Below are 14036 nucleotides of genomic sequence, written 5' to 3' on the forward strand. Positions count from 1 at the left end.
TGCAAGCCCCTTCAGCTCTTTCAATCCTTTCTCTAATTCCTCCAATGGGGACCCCGTTCTCAGTTCAATGATTTGCTGCTGGCATTCGTTTCTGTATTTGACATGCTCTGGTTGTGTCTCTGAGGAGAGATCTATATCCGGTTCCCGTCACCAGGCACTTCTTAGCTTCATCAATCTTACCTAGGTTTGGTGGCTGTATATATATGGGCCACATGTGGGGCAGGCTCTGAATGGCCATTCCTTGAGTCGCTGCTTCAAACTTTGTCTCCATATCCCCTCCTATGAATATTTTTGTTCCCCTTTTTAAGAAGGACTGAAGCATCCTCACTTTGGCTGTTCTTCTTCTTGAGCTTCATGTGGTCACATTCTTTTTTTTCTAACACTTATTTTTTATTTATGTCTGAATATTTTGTCTTCTGCTTGATCTATTCTATTGCTAATGCTTTCTTTCTGTTTTAAAGTCTTATTTACTTTTATTTTACATGAATGTTTTTTCTACATGTGTGTCTGTCTACAAATAAGTCTGGTGCCCGTGGATGACAGAAGAGGGCACTGGACCTCCTTGAACTGTAGTTATAGGTGTCTGTAAATTATGTGGGATCTGGGAACCACACTCAGGTCCTCTGTGGTATGCTGCTCTTACATTCTGAGCCAACTCTGCAGCTCCGCTGTTTAATATTTATTTTTGTGCATGTGTGTATATGACCCTAGTGTCCATGTTTCTAGATGTCACAGGAAGGCACTGGATGCTCTGAGGCTTGAGTTCCAGGTGACTGAGCCACTGATGAGGGTGCTGGGAAGTGAACTCAGTTCATGTGACGGAGTAGCAAAGGTTCTTTTGAACTGAGCCATCTCTCTGGTCCTCAGTGATGATTTTATGGTACTTTTAAAATTTGTATTTATTTACTTACTTATTTATTTATTTATTTATTTATTTATTTAGTTAGTTAGTTAGTTAGTTAGTTTTTAGTTTTCCAAGACAGGGTTTCTCTGTGTAGCCCTGGCTGTCCTGGAACTTCCTCTGTCGAGCAGGCTGGTCTCAAACTCAGAGATCTGCCAACCTCTACCCCCTGAATGCTGGAATTAAAGGCATGCATCACAACCATCTGGCCTATTTATGTATTTATACGTGATTAATTGTAATTTTCACTTCCAACTTTCCTGCTTTGTTTGTTTGTTTTTGTTTGGTTTGGTTTAGGTAACTCAATTTCCTTACTGAATTTCTAATTTACATTGCTAGTTTTTTACTCTGGGTGGCTTTTGGAACCATGGTCTTATAAATGTCCTTTCTTCCTTGTTGTTTGTTTCTTCTTTGAAGACTGTAGTTATTTATAGAAGCAGGCTATTTGTTGGTGTGTTTATTTATTTCAGCCTATCTATCTATCTATCTATCTATCTATCTATCTATCTATCTATCTATCTATCTATCTACCTACCTACCTACCTACCTACCTACCTACCTACCTACCTACCTACCTAGGCATTTCAACCAGTTCAGAATTTTTGGAATCAGGTATCAGGGAACTGTGATCTCTCAGAGGTGACAGGCTACCTTGCTTTTTGTTTGTGTGTTATGATCTGCGTGTCTGGAAAGCCATCTCTATGGTTCTATTCAGAGGTCTACTTGGTAGCAGCCTGTATCTGAGGGCTCGTTCTTAGTTCCTCCCAAAGACAAATAACAAACTGTATGACAAGAACCACATCAGACCAAACAAGATACCAAAACATACTGAAAATAGGTCAACACCGACTAATACACTGCTGATGACCAAAGAACAGAAACTAGGAAAAATCATGATGAATGTACTAGAAGCTAAAAAATTGTTTGGGGTGGGGGTAAATGTAGTAACCATAAGTGAATGGAATGAAAGACAGAAGCAAGGCAGGGAAAAAGGAAATTTAAGCAAGGCAAATAACAGGCAGAATATAAGGATGGAGAAAAATGTTATGAAGAGGAAAAAAGAAGTGTCTGCTTACCCAACAATAATGATGATGGGTAAGTAAAATTACATAAATATATAGAGGTTAAAATAAAAACATCGGAGTTTAAAATGCCAAAATATTAATAACGAATATTTATTTTTATTTTTTCAATTTGCCAAGCTGGTTTTTTTGTTTTGTTTTTGTTTTTCAATAATGAATATTTAGGAGATGGGAGCCTCTTTTAGGGGACAGAAAGATAAAATGCTGAAGCAGCTTCTTTTTGGACTCTCCAACACAGGAGTCTCGCAGATGAGAGGTGTGCAGGGCTGGTGTCAACTAACTGGGAGGCTCTTGCCTTTCCTGTCAGGTGCACTGGTGCTGATCCTGGACAGGAGTCAGATACTGGACAGACTTGTCTTTGCTTTAACGGCTTCTTTGGTGTGTGTATACGAAGCCTTCTGCTGGTCGCAATTAGCTGTGTAGTTTATCAGGTAGGGAGGTCCTCCCACGCTCCAAGGAGCCTCCAGTTTGTACTCCATGCAGTGTAGCTAATGCCCAAGCCATAGGATGTGTCCTAAGTACACTGACAGCAGGGAAAGTAAACACAGCACTGAAATCTATATGGGTAGATCAATTTCCAAAAGTTTGAAAATGTACTCAGATTAAACAACATGTTGGAGATGAGGTTGTAGGTGTCAAATATCCAGTATAGCTTCAAAATTCTCAGTCTCTGTGGTAGTGAGCCTCTGGGCACAAAGGTTGATTTACCTAGCAGACTCTCCTCAGGCAACAGACTAGCTACTAGGCACCATGTGTGGGTCTACAAACCATGGTACCCTTCAGCTTGAGCCAAGTCTCCTTAACTTTTGGTGTGCTGGTACATGACCTCCACACCTACCTCCACCAGTCTCTGCCCTGGGGCCATGGCAGGTTGGGCACAGGCTCCCTGACTTGTGATTTTCCCTTACTACTGCTCTCAGTCTTTAATACAGTGTCTGGCCACAGCTTCTTGAAACACAGGGAGTGACTAAATGGACCTCCTCTCCACTGTGACCCACCCCACTGCAGGAGTCACTATTTCATGACAACAGCCAACTAGAGTCAGGCTTGCAAGGACTATGGGCTGGTTCTGCAGCAGGACGGCCAGTCTCTTCCCACCAAGATCATCTGGCTTATCCTTTGATGAAGCTTCCATTCCCTCTCCCACTGGGCAGCCCCTGGGGACTCAGCTTCTTTTCACCATGGTATCCTTCTGTTTCCCCATCCTGTCCCGCTGTGCTGCCATCTTGCTGATTTCTGATGTTGTTCTCACCTGCTTCTCAGCAATAGTTAACTCCTGACTTTTCTCACCCACCATGTTATGTGGTGGAAGCTTCTAATCTGCCACCTCACCCTAAAATTTCCTATTTTTCTCTCCTGAAATTCAATGTTTTCACTTGTTTATTTTTAAAGTATTTCTTTTGTATGCACCCCTGTGTGCCATGAGGACAACTTGCCAGAGTCCGTTTCTCCACCTATGATGTGGACAGATTCTGGGGACTGAACTCAGGTCATCAGGTTTGGCAGCAAGTTCTATCCACTAACCCACCTCATTGACACTCATCTTTTGAAGTTCTCTTCAACTTGTTTAGAGGGCTTAGTAACATTATTTTATGTATGACATGGTTAGTAGAAAAACTATTCCTGGATCCATGAAAATTGTTCTACTGTTTCTTTCCAGCATTTTCTTCATGTACACGCATCCAACACAAAATCCTTGTGGATCTCCCGAGCTCTTCCATTTCCGGTAAATTTGCCTGCAAATTCTAGCCATGAAAGGCTCTCCCTGTATTCTGAACTCTATCTCCTCAACTAGGGGAGACCTCAGGTCTGCTTAAGTTTTGTCTATTTCTCTTCTGGCCTGGAAGATGCAGGCAGTAAATACAGGTAACATGAGCTTCTTTTCACCCTCCACTGCCTGCTGCCTTTGCTTCTTTTTTTTTTTTTTCTTTTTTTTCGGAGCTGGGGACAGAACCCAGGGCCTTGTGCTTGCTAGGCAAGCGCTCTACCACTGAGCTAAATCCCCAACCCCTGCCTTTGCTTCTTTACACTGGTCTGGACTAGCTTTTACAGTAAGCCGGAGTCCCTGAAGCAAAGCACATGGATGTGGTGGCACAAACTACAAAAGTGGATTACCTTATAGTGCTGGAAGCTGGAGGCCCAGTATTAAAGTCATCAGAGGTTCTCTCACCAAGGGCCATAGATTTATTCTAAGACTCTTAATGTGGATTAAAAACAGTTACTTTGGGGCTGGAGAGATGGTTCAGCAGTTAAGACCACTGACCACTCTTCCAGAGGTCCTGAGTTCAATTCCCAGTAACCACATGGTGGCTCACAACCATCTGTAATGGGATCTGATGCCCTCTTCTGGTGTGTCTGAAGACAGCTACAGTGTACTTATATACACATAATAAATGATTCTAAAACAAAACAACAACAAAAAAACAATAAATAGCTACTTTGTCCCCTTACATCTTTATCATCTTCCCTCTATATGTATCTGTAGCTACATTTTCTCTTCATAGTATTAGTCATGTGGTATTATGGCTTCCCTAATTACTTTGTTTAAACTGTGCTATAGAATAGACCCTACCTTCAAATAAGGTCAACTCATTAGTAACTAACATCTTTTATTCCATCATGACCAGAAATAAAAGTTGATAAACTACTTTTGACTACAAAAAACAGTGACAGCTAAACATAATTTCAGACTTCCAGCTGCTGACACCTCTAAGGCTTCTAAGCCAGGACAGTTCATTCCCACAACTGTCTGATGTGGATCTTTGATAATGAATCTTCATCTTTGTATTTCATCCAAACCTGGGTTAGAGAAAGGTCTAAAAAGATGCTCCCAATTGGCTATTCCACCTATAGAATGAACTGCTGCAAGGACAACCTAGAAACAACCACTTCACATTGTGCTGCTTAGGGTCCCCACAGGATTCAACATGTAATAGAGCCTAGGCTGGTTACTAGAAAATACTGCATGCTTCTGTTACTACTTTTACTATTTTCCATTTCTCACATTAAAATCTAGTTAAGGCTGGGCTGGTGGTGCATGCCTTTAGTTCCCACACACAGAAGGCACAGGCAGGTAATCTCTGTGAGTTTGAGGTCAGCCTGATCTACAGTGAGTTCCAGGCCAGGTAAGGAGGAACAGTGAGGCCTTAATCCAAAAAAAATCAACCAACCAACCATTCAATGTCTACAACCAAGGACTAGGAATGTAGCTCAGCTGGTAAAGCATTTGCTTATCATGCATGAGCCCCGAGTTTAATCCCCAGTGTCATAAGACACCACACATGGGGGTACATGTTTGTGGTCCCAGGCCTGGGCAATCACTGCTTGTCTAGCTGGCCATTTTATGCTGATATCACTGTTACAAGAAAACTTTCTCATATGCTATGACTAAGAAACATTCTCATGCCTGACTTGGTTGTATATTCAGTTATGGTCTGTGCTTCGGTGTTCTTGGAAGCCAACCACAATGGAGGTCAGTTAGAACTGCTTTGTAGAGTTAGCCACAATAAGCTTGAACCAGAGCCAAGCACTGGGCAGCACTTCCTGCACCTGTGGATGGTAAGCTGCCCCTGAGACGGACCTCAACACAAGAGAGACAAAAAGACACCTGCACCAGTATAAGAAGCCATTTGGAATAAGGCTTCCATTTTGAGTAGGGGTCCAGTAGAGTTTTAAATTCCCAAGACCTCCCTGGGACTTGACATCCTACTTGGTAGAAAGAGACACGAACATGAGTAACTGACATCCTGGTTAGCAAATTAAGACATGAATGCTAGGCAAGGCAAGTCCCCTGCCACAGCTGAATATCCCACCCAATGGGAACAGGATAAATGCACAACAAAGACATGTTCCTAAGAAGTCCCCTACCCCTAAATCCTGGTTGGTGAAATAACTTGGCACAGACGTTTATGAATTTCAGACTTTAAAGCCCTGTACAATTCTGGCTCAGGGTTGCAATCAGCTCCTAAGTCTGACTTTCAGCCCTGATTGATCAGTCCTGGGATTAATGCTCAATAAACTATCCCTGTCTGAGGTTGGTATTCACATAGTTTGTGAGGTGACTCCCAGACCCCAACAACAGCTAGTTTATTTTATTCCTTATCTGATTTATTTATACAATGTCCTATAAGAGTTATTTATATACTATGTACATTTAAGTGCTTGCATGTATAAACACACATTACATGTGTACCTGGTACATGGCGTGGAAGGCACACACACTGGATCCCCTGCAACTTGAGATATAAGGAAACCCTTGTTAGTTTCTTCTATGGGTGCTGGAAACTCAACCCATGTCTTCTGCAAGAGCAGCAGTGCTACTCTCAACACTGCCATCTCTTCAGACCCATTTTTCTGATCTTAACAAACATATGGGATCTGTCTTGGGTTTGGCTGTAGCTCAACTACTTGCTGGATACTGGATATAAGAACACATTCTCTGTGTCCTAGCTTCCTCGTGTGTAGAGTGAACTTTCCATACTCATTTTATTAGGCACTTGCATATTTTCTAAACTGCCTGATATATAAGTATATCTGTGGGTAGAAGGGCTTGACATAAAACCTGATGACCTGAGTCAGACCTCTGGACCCCATGGTAGACGTGAAGAAATGATTGCTGAAAGCTGATCTCCACATGCGCACATGCTCACCCATGCTCACACACAGATTTAAGTTTAAGTCTCTTCCCCTGGCTTTTGAAGCCTTTAGACAAGACAGTACAGCACAACCTTATTTCCCACTAACCTATTAGTCTGTTTTAGCCTCCTTTTCACTATGCGGTTTCTGGTTGTCTACTGGGAGATACATACATGTAATATATTTGAGGATGGCTTTGAACTCCTGATGTCTGCCCACACTTCCTGAAAGCTAGCATTACAGGCTCCAGCCACCATGATAGTATATCCTTCTTCAATTTCAGTTATTTTGAATGTAAGCATCATTCTTTATTCATAAGATGCCATTTATTTATTTACCCAACAATTCATAAATATTTTCTATATGCAGAATTCTGCTTTTGTTAGGTACTCAAAGGGTAAAAAATTAAGGAACACTGGATAGTTCCATGTCCTGTCTTTGTTACTAAGCCTCACTATGTAGCCCTGGCTAGCCTGGAACTCTCTATGTAGGCCAGTCTTGCCTCAAACTCACAGATTCACCGGCCTCTACCTTAGGAGTGCTAGAATATGCCACCACACTCTGCCATGTCCTTTTAAATGTAGGTTCCAGAGACTGAACTCACACTGACAGGCTTGTGTGGTTAGTGCTTTCTTCCACTGAGCCATCTCTCTGCCTCTTGTTCATATTGTTATGCAACGTAGTTCTTGGAAACCTACGATGCATTAGGCAGCTACCAGTAGTAAATAAGAGAGACATATCCCTCGCAGAACTAAAAGTCACACAGAAAAATATTATCATGAAATAACAAATACAGGATTATCAATAGTATGCAAAAACTTCTAGGAACGTGCTGGTCATGGTAGTGCCTGCCCGTAATCTCAGTACATGCAGAGGCAGGTGGATCTTTGTGAGTCTCAGGCAAGTTCCAAGCCAGCTGGGGTTACATAGTGGGAAAATTTTTTTGAAATGTACACAACATGAAAAAGCTATTCCATGCTTAGGAAGCGCAAGGCCCTGGGTTCGGTCCCCAGCTCTGAAAAAAAAAAAAAAAAAAAAAAAAAAAAGAACCCCCCCCCCCCAAAAAGAAAAAGCTATTCCAGATAAAAATTTGTTGGAAACACAAAGGTTCCTGTGCTCAAAGATAGCTCTGAGGGAAACAAGAGTGCAAAACAAATGCTGTCTTTTCACTAGCAGGCTGACTGGAAGTGATTAATAGCCTAGTGACTTGTGCTGTCTAAAGAGTCAGGCCATACCAAGCTCCTACAAGCAGGGCTGGAGCTCACGGGTGGACTAGGTGGACCTCTGCATTGTCTATGCAGTCAGGGACTCCCCAAGCTCCCACAAACACAGAATGACCTTTACATCATCTGTATAACTGAGACATCATCAGATCCTTCCCTGGGCACTTGATTACACACATCTCTAGAATCTATCTTCTTGGAAGACGAGACAAGTACTTTCAGTTGAGTTTTGATGTAATTATGCCTCCTCGTGCACAGGGTATTGCATTATAGCAGAAAACTTTTTTCTAAATTGTACTGTGCTTAAATATGCTTGTAGTAAACTGCTCAGGGTCAGACTCTTGAACCAGCACCGGCAAGGTTGTGCTGAACTGATTCAGCTGACTTCTTGTCTCTTGTAGATTATTTGTCTGTCAGTCATAGTTTTGGCAGGGACTCCCCACCCATTAGGAATTAAAATCAATTCAGAGACAATATCCTTCAGTCTGTCCTTGAGAAGTAAATAAGGTTAAGCAAGTAAAGAGTAAGGTAAGTGTATTTAAATAAGGAAGCAGTTTATTGAAAAGCTGTGAAGCAAAAGCAGATCAAGGCCCAGACTCCTTAGAGTAAAAAGACCACATACTGGGCAGAGAGACAGTTCAGTAGTAAATAAACTGCCTGCTGGGTAAGCATTAAGGACCTGAATTTGGATTCCCCAACACCCAGTAAAAGGGATGGCTTGGCAGTGTATGTCCAACTAGTCATCTCTCATCACCAAATAAAACCTCCAGTTTCTGAAATGGGTTGTTGGCCACCCAAAACAACCCAGGCTGCTGCTAAGGCTATCACTTACTACAAAGGGATGGCAAGGCCCTAAGGCTGAAGTCACCACCACACAACTCAATGCACACTTAGAAGCTGAGCTGGTGCTCACTCATATCCTTTGCTCCTACTAACTGGTGTTCATGGTTCTAGAAGGTACTCTGCACTCTACCAAAGGAAAAAGGCAAACACTGGTGTACTAATGGCACAAAGCTACCGGTGTTATAACCAATATCTGACTGGACCTAAGGCCCATCCCATGAGATGGAACCCATTCTCAACACTGCTCACATGGCCAAGAACCTGAGGCTAGAGAGATAGGCCAGGGACTTAGGGACTCTAAACACTACTGCTCTGCTGAAACATTACAGCAATAAAATGGCTCCTAATGACCTTCTGCTTTACACATAGATCAGTGCCTTGCTCAGCCATCATCAGAGAGGCTTCCTCCTGCAGCAGATGGGAACAAAAATGGAGACTTCCAATGGAACATAGTATAGACAATGAGAGATCTTGGAATACTCAGTCCTAAACAGGATGTCTCCATCAAATCCCTCCCTTATAGCTGAGGGACTCCTATAGAAGAGGAAACAGAAATATCGTAAGAGGCAGTGGGACGGAGAACACAAACAAGTCCTTCTAAAACAGTAAGACTGATTTACAAGGAACTCACAGGGGCTGTGGCAGCATGCACTAGCCCTGCCCAGGTCTAAGTCAGACAGAGTCCTAGCCCTGAGAGGGAAAGTGGACACAGAACCATCCCTAAATCAAAAGCTATATCCAACTTAAAACTGACAGCAAAGAAAAAATTAGTATTCTCCAATGGAGTGTCACTGGGGAGATAAACCACCCTCAAGGATAGACCCCTCTATGGCGAGCAGTAGAGGGCGAGCAGTAGAGGGCGAGCAGTAGAGGGCCAGCACAAAACAAACTCAACGGTATGTCTAGAGGTTCCTTATCTTACAATGCTTTGTCTGCGAATTACTTTTTTTTTTTAAAGATTTATTTATTTATTATATATAAGTACACTGTAGCTGTCTTCAGATACACCAGAAGAGGGCATCGGATCTCCTTACAGATGGTTGTGAGCCACCATGTGGTTGCTGGGAATTGAACTCATGACCTCTGGAAGAGCAGTCGGGTGCTCTTAACCGCTGAGCCATCTCTCCAGCCCGCGAATTACTTTTATTATTCTGTTTTCATTCTTTCTTTTTCCTTACAGGTCTTGTGTGTGTGTGTGTGTGTGTGTGTGTGTGTGTGTGTGTGTGTGTGTGTGTGTGTGCATGGTTTTCGGTTTTGTGTTTTTATGGGATTTCTGTGTCTGCAAACATGTGTGCTTTTGTGTTTATATGTGTTTCTTGTGCTTTTTCTTTGGCTTTTTCTCCTGATAGTTTGTGTGTTACATCCTATTCCAGTTTGTTTGGTTTTATTTTTATCTTATGTTACCTTACATTATTTTATTTATTTTTTAGACTCCTGCTTGCATTCTAATGAGAGAGGGAAAGAGAGAAAGGGTGTGGATTTGAGTGAGTGGGGAGTCAAAATAATCTGGAAGGAACTGTGGGGAGGAGAACCTTAATCAGAAAATATTTATGAAAAAGAAGTCAAAATATTTTCAATTAAAAACAAAACTAATGAACAACAAAGCATTTGTTATACTAGGGAAAAATTCCACTAGAAATTTTATAGCTATGCTATAGCTAACTTTATACTTTTTAATAAGAATGCAACACTATCACAACATTGAAATCAAACGACATAATTAATTATTATAAAAGTCTGGAATTATCACTCTTTTATACTAGGAAATTTTACATAAGTGAACTAAGTCAAATATGAATATAAACTGAGTTTACTGCAACTGAAGATGAAATTTACTTTAAGTATGCACTTTTTACTTTTATTCACATTTTCCTTTTCTTTGTTTAAAGATTTATTTACCTTATGTATCTGAAAACTTTATGCTGTCTTCAGACACACCAGAAGAGGGCATTGGATCTCATTGCAGATGTTTGTGAGCCACCATGTGGTTGCTGGGATTTGAACTCAGGACCTCTGGAAGAGCAGTCAGTGTTCTTTACCTCTGAGCCATTTCTCCAGTCCTCATATTTTCAATTATGAAAAAAACGCCTTCATGGAACAAATCTTACCTCATTGTATCTGTTGCTGGGAATTTTGATGCTTGTTTTCCGAACTTCCATATCAACCACCAAACCTTGGACACCTGGCAAAGTGTACTGGTAATTTCGGAAGTCCTGAGCAAAGCAGAAGAAAGCAGAACAAAACATGATGAAATGGTAGGATCTGGTTCATAGCAATAAACGTAGCACAAACAGAAGAAATACTGTGTCACTACCGGGTGAACTTGCTTATTTAAACCATGAGAACGTGTGTAATGGAAGGCCTCACTGCAGTCTACGTCTAACTGTAAGCCCTAACTGTAACTTCTGCTCCTTACACAGAATATTAAATAAACGGTTACTGTATTTATTGCCACTTAAGTTTTATATGCAATTTTTAGTTTTCTGTCTTCTTTTAATTTGCAAGTAGGTATGGACTCTTAACTTGTTTTGTTCTTGTACCTCTACTGCCTACAGCATGCTAGGTATTAGGGGTACTGCAGGCACACACAGTATACGTGTGGCTACCCAGGACGGCTGAAGCAGCACCAGCACCAGCACCAGTCAAGTCTACAATGCAGTATTACAGCCTGAAGCCATTGCTTCACATGTGTCATCACTAAGGGCTGAGATTGCTTTTCTTCCTTTTAGTTTTTTAGACACAGTTTTGTTATGCAGCCAAGGTTGCCTTGGAACTTACTGTGTAGTTATTGTGCAGGCTAGCCTTGATTTCACAGTTCCTTGGCCTCAGCCTTTCAGTGCTGAGATTACAGATCTGAGTCACCACACTTGATACCACAAAATGTTTGATTTTTATTCTGAGGAAGTTTCTGGTCTGTTTTTATTTCCTTCTGAAGACTAGGTGGTGAAAAAGGATGAGTGAGAGGAGATGAGATATGCATAATAAAAATAATCCAGGGAAGAGACGTGGTCACTGTTAACCGTTCAAAAGAGAGCGAAAATCTGTCAGATTAGGAAAAAACTGACAATATTTAACACGGGATTGGATATGGAATATGACAGAGGAGGAAAATTTTTAATGACTGAATTCTACTAATAGCTGGACTAATTAGTGAATCTGGAACTCAACACCTCAGAGATACAGCCTAGGATGGGAAGAGGAAGTGTCTCTAGGATGGGAAGAGGAAGTGTCTCTAGGATGGGAAGAGGAAGTGTCTCTAGGATGGGAAGAGGAAGTGTCTCTAGGATGGGAAGAGGAAGTGTCTCTAGGATGGGAAGAGGAAGTGTCTCTAGGATGGGAAGAGGAAGTGTCTCTAGGATGGGAAGAGGAAGTGTCTCTAGGATGGGAAGAGGAAGTGTCTCTAGGATGGGAAGAGGAAGTGTCTCTAGGATGGGAAGAGGAAGTGTCTCTAGGATGGGAAGAGGAAGTGTCTCTAGGATGGGAAGAGGAAGTGTCTCTAGGATGGGAAGAGGAAGTGTCTCTAGGATGGGAAGAGGAAGTGTCTCTAGGATGGGAAGAGGAAGTGTCTCTAGGATGGGAAGAGGAAGTGTCTCTAGGATGGGAAGAGGAAGTGTCTCTAAGTATTTTGCCTGTGTACAGAACACAAGACTACAGACGGGAAAACAACAATATCCAGCTCTCCACACACTGAAATCACAGTGCCTAGTCTCAAGCTTGTGGTGATCTTTCTGCTTAGCGTTGTGACTGGTGAGGACCACAGACTGAAATCACAAAAACTTGGCTTTCAGACGTTTTAAAAAGATAGCTGGATCTAACCTGTAAAGGAGTGTGATGATTAATGCAGTCAACTTGACCAGACCCAGAATCACATTGAAGACAAACCTGAAAAGGACTATTTAGATTAGGGTAGGCCCTGGATGTGTCTGTGAGGGATTATCTAGATGGAGTTAATGGAGGTGGGAAGACCCGATTTAACTGTGGGAGGCATCATTCAATGGCTGGAGGTCATGGTCTGCTTCTCTGGATACAGTGTGACCAGCTCCCTCTAATTCCCACTGCTGTGACTTTCCCACCGAGACAGACATAAATCCTTCATTCCTTAAAAAGGAATTTTCTGTACACACTCACCCTTGCCACCACCACCCCCTAGTTAAAAAAAAACAAAACAGTGGTTCATGACTGTAATCCCAGCTACTCTAGAGGCTTAGGCTGGAGAACCACAAGCATAAAGTCAGCATGAACAAGTAAACGGGACCATCTCAAACTAGAAATTTAATGGGGCTGAGGGAAATAGGGTAACAAGAACAACAATAATAAGGCAATAATAATATGGCAATAATCTTACTAGCTAATAAATAGGGATGAAGGGGCTGAGCAAATGGCTCAATGGGTAAAAGTGCTTCTTGTGAAAGCATGAAGACTTGAGTTTGACTCGTGGCATATGTATTTGTAATCCCAAAGCCTGTACATGGAGACAGGAGGCAAAGGGAGGAGAAACCCTGAAACTCAAAGCCCAAGAAGTCTGATGCAATGGTGAATATCAAGAAACCCTGCCTCAAAAAAGGTTAAAGCCAAAGACGGACAGCTGTAGTTGTCTTCTAACACACACTGTTGCATGTGAATGCTCACATTCTCTCTCTCTCTCTCTCTCTCTCTCACACACACACACACACACACACACACACACACACACACACACACACACACACAGAGGGAGGGCCAGTATTGATGATAGCCTCAGGTTGCCAACTTGTGTGGAACTCACGTAGACTAGTCAGAGTTTCACAGGCAGTTCTGGAAGGTAGTATAGGAAGTCTCATGAACACTCTAAATATCTAAGATTCATCTTAGTGAAAGATGTAGCAGAAACTTTAATTGACTAAAATTTTGTACAAAACACTCAGCCTGCACACATACATCAAAGACATGAGAGAGATCAACAGACGGGAAAATGTAAGTCCTAGTCGGTACACAGACACATGAGCAAAAGAAGCCTTCTTGGCATTTATTTGAGCATAACTCTAGGTCAACTTTCAGCTCAGTAGTGAACTATATAGGGATGGCAGATGCCATTCTTACAAAGAAACCAAGACAGAATGCTAGGTCTTTATTTATACAGTGTTCTAGTCCTTATAAGAATCCCCCAAGGTCATTACCAGGGAAGTATAATCAGGGCTGGAATCCTGTACTATTTCATCCAAGAGCTCCATCTGTTTTTAAAAGCAGATACATGTTCTGTTCTCTTCCAGTATAACCCTTCACCTGCCTGAAGCAGCAGGGGCACAGCTGACAATGAAATAATCTCTCTCTCCTTTCTCCTTTACAAGCACAAGAAAGATAGATAAAAGGAAA

At 41.9% G+C, this 14036-nt stretch overlaps 1 protein-coding gene across 7 annotated transcripts in view; it reads right to left on the bottom strand.

Moving 5' to 3' along the window:
• Nucleotides 1-14036, bottom strand: part of Zfyve9 (zinc finger FYVE-type containing 9) — a 159016-nt gene that overhangs the window by 42052 nt on the left and 102928 nt on the right. For all 7 annotated transcript variants that reach the window (NM_001107952.1, XM_063287713.1, XM_063287714.1 and 4 more), the window contains 1 exon segment: nt 10793-10897. In NM_001107952.1, the coding sequence (NP_001101422.1) occupies nt 10793-10897 (105 nt within the window).

The sequence above is a fragment of the Rattus norvegicus genome, chromosome 5 (genome assembly GCF_036323735.1).
Source record: "Rattus norvegicus strain BN/NHsdMcwi chromosome 5, GRCr8, whole genome shotgun sequence".
Classification (NCBI taxonomy): domain Eukaryota; kingdom Metazoa; phylum Chordata; class Mammalia; order Rodentia; family Muridae; genus Rattus; species Rattus norvegicus.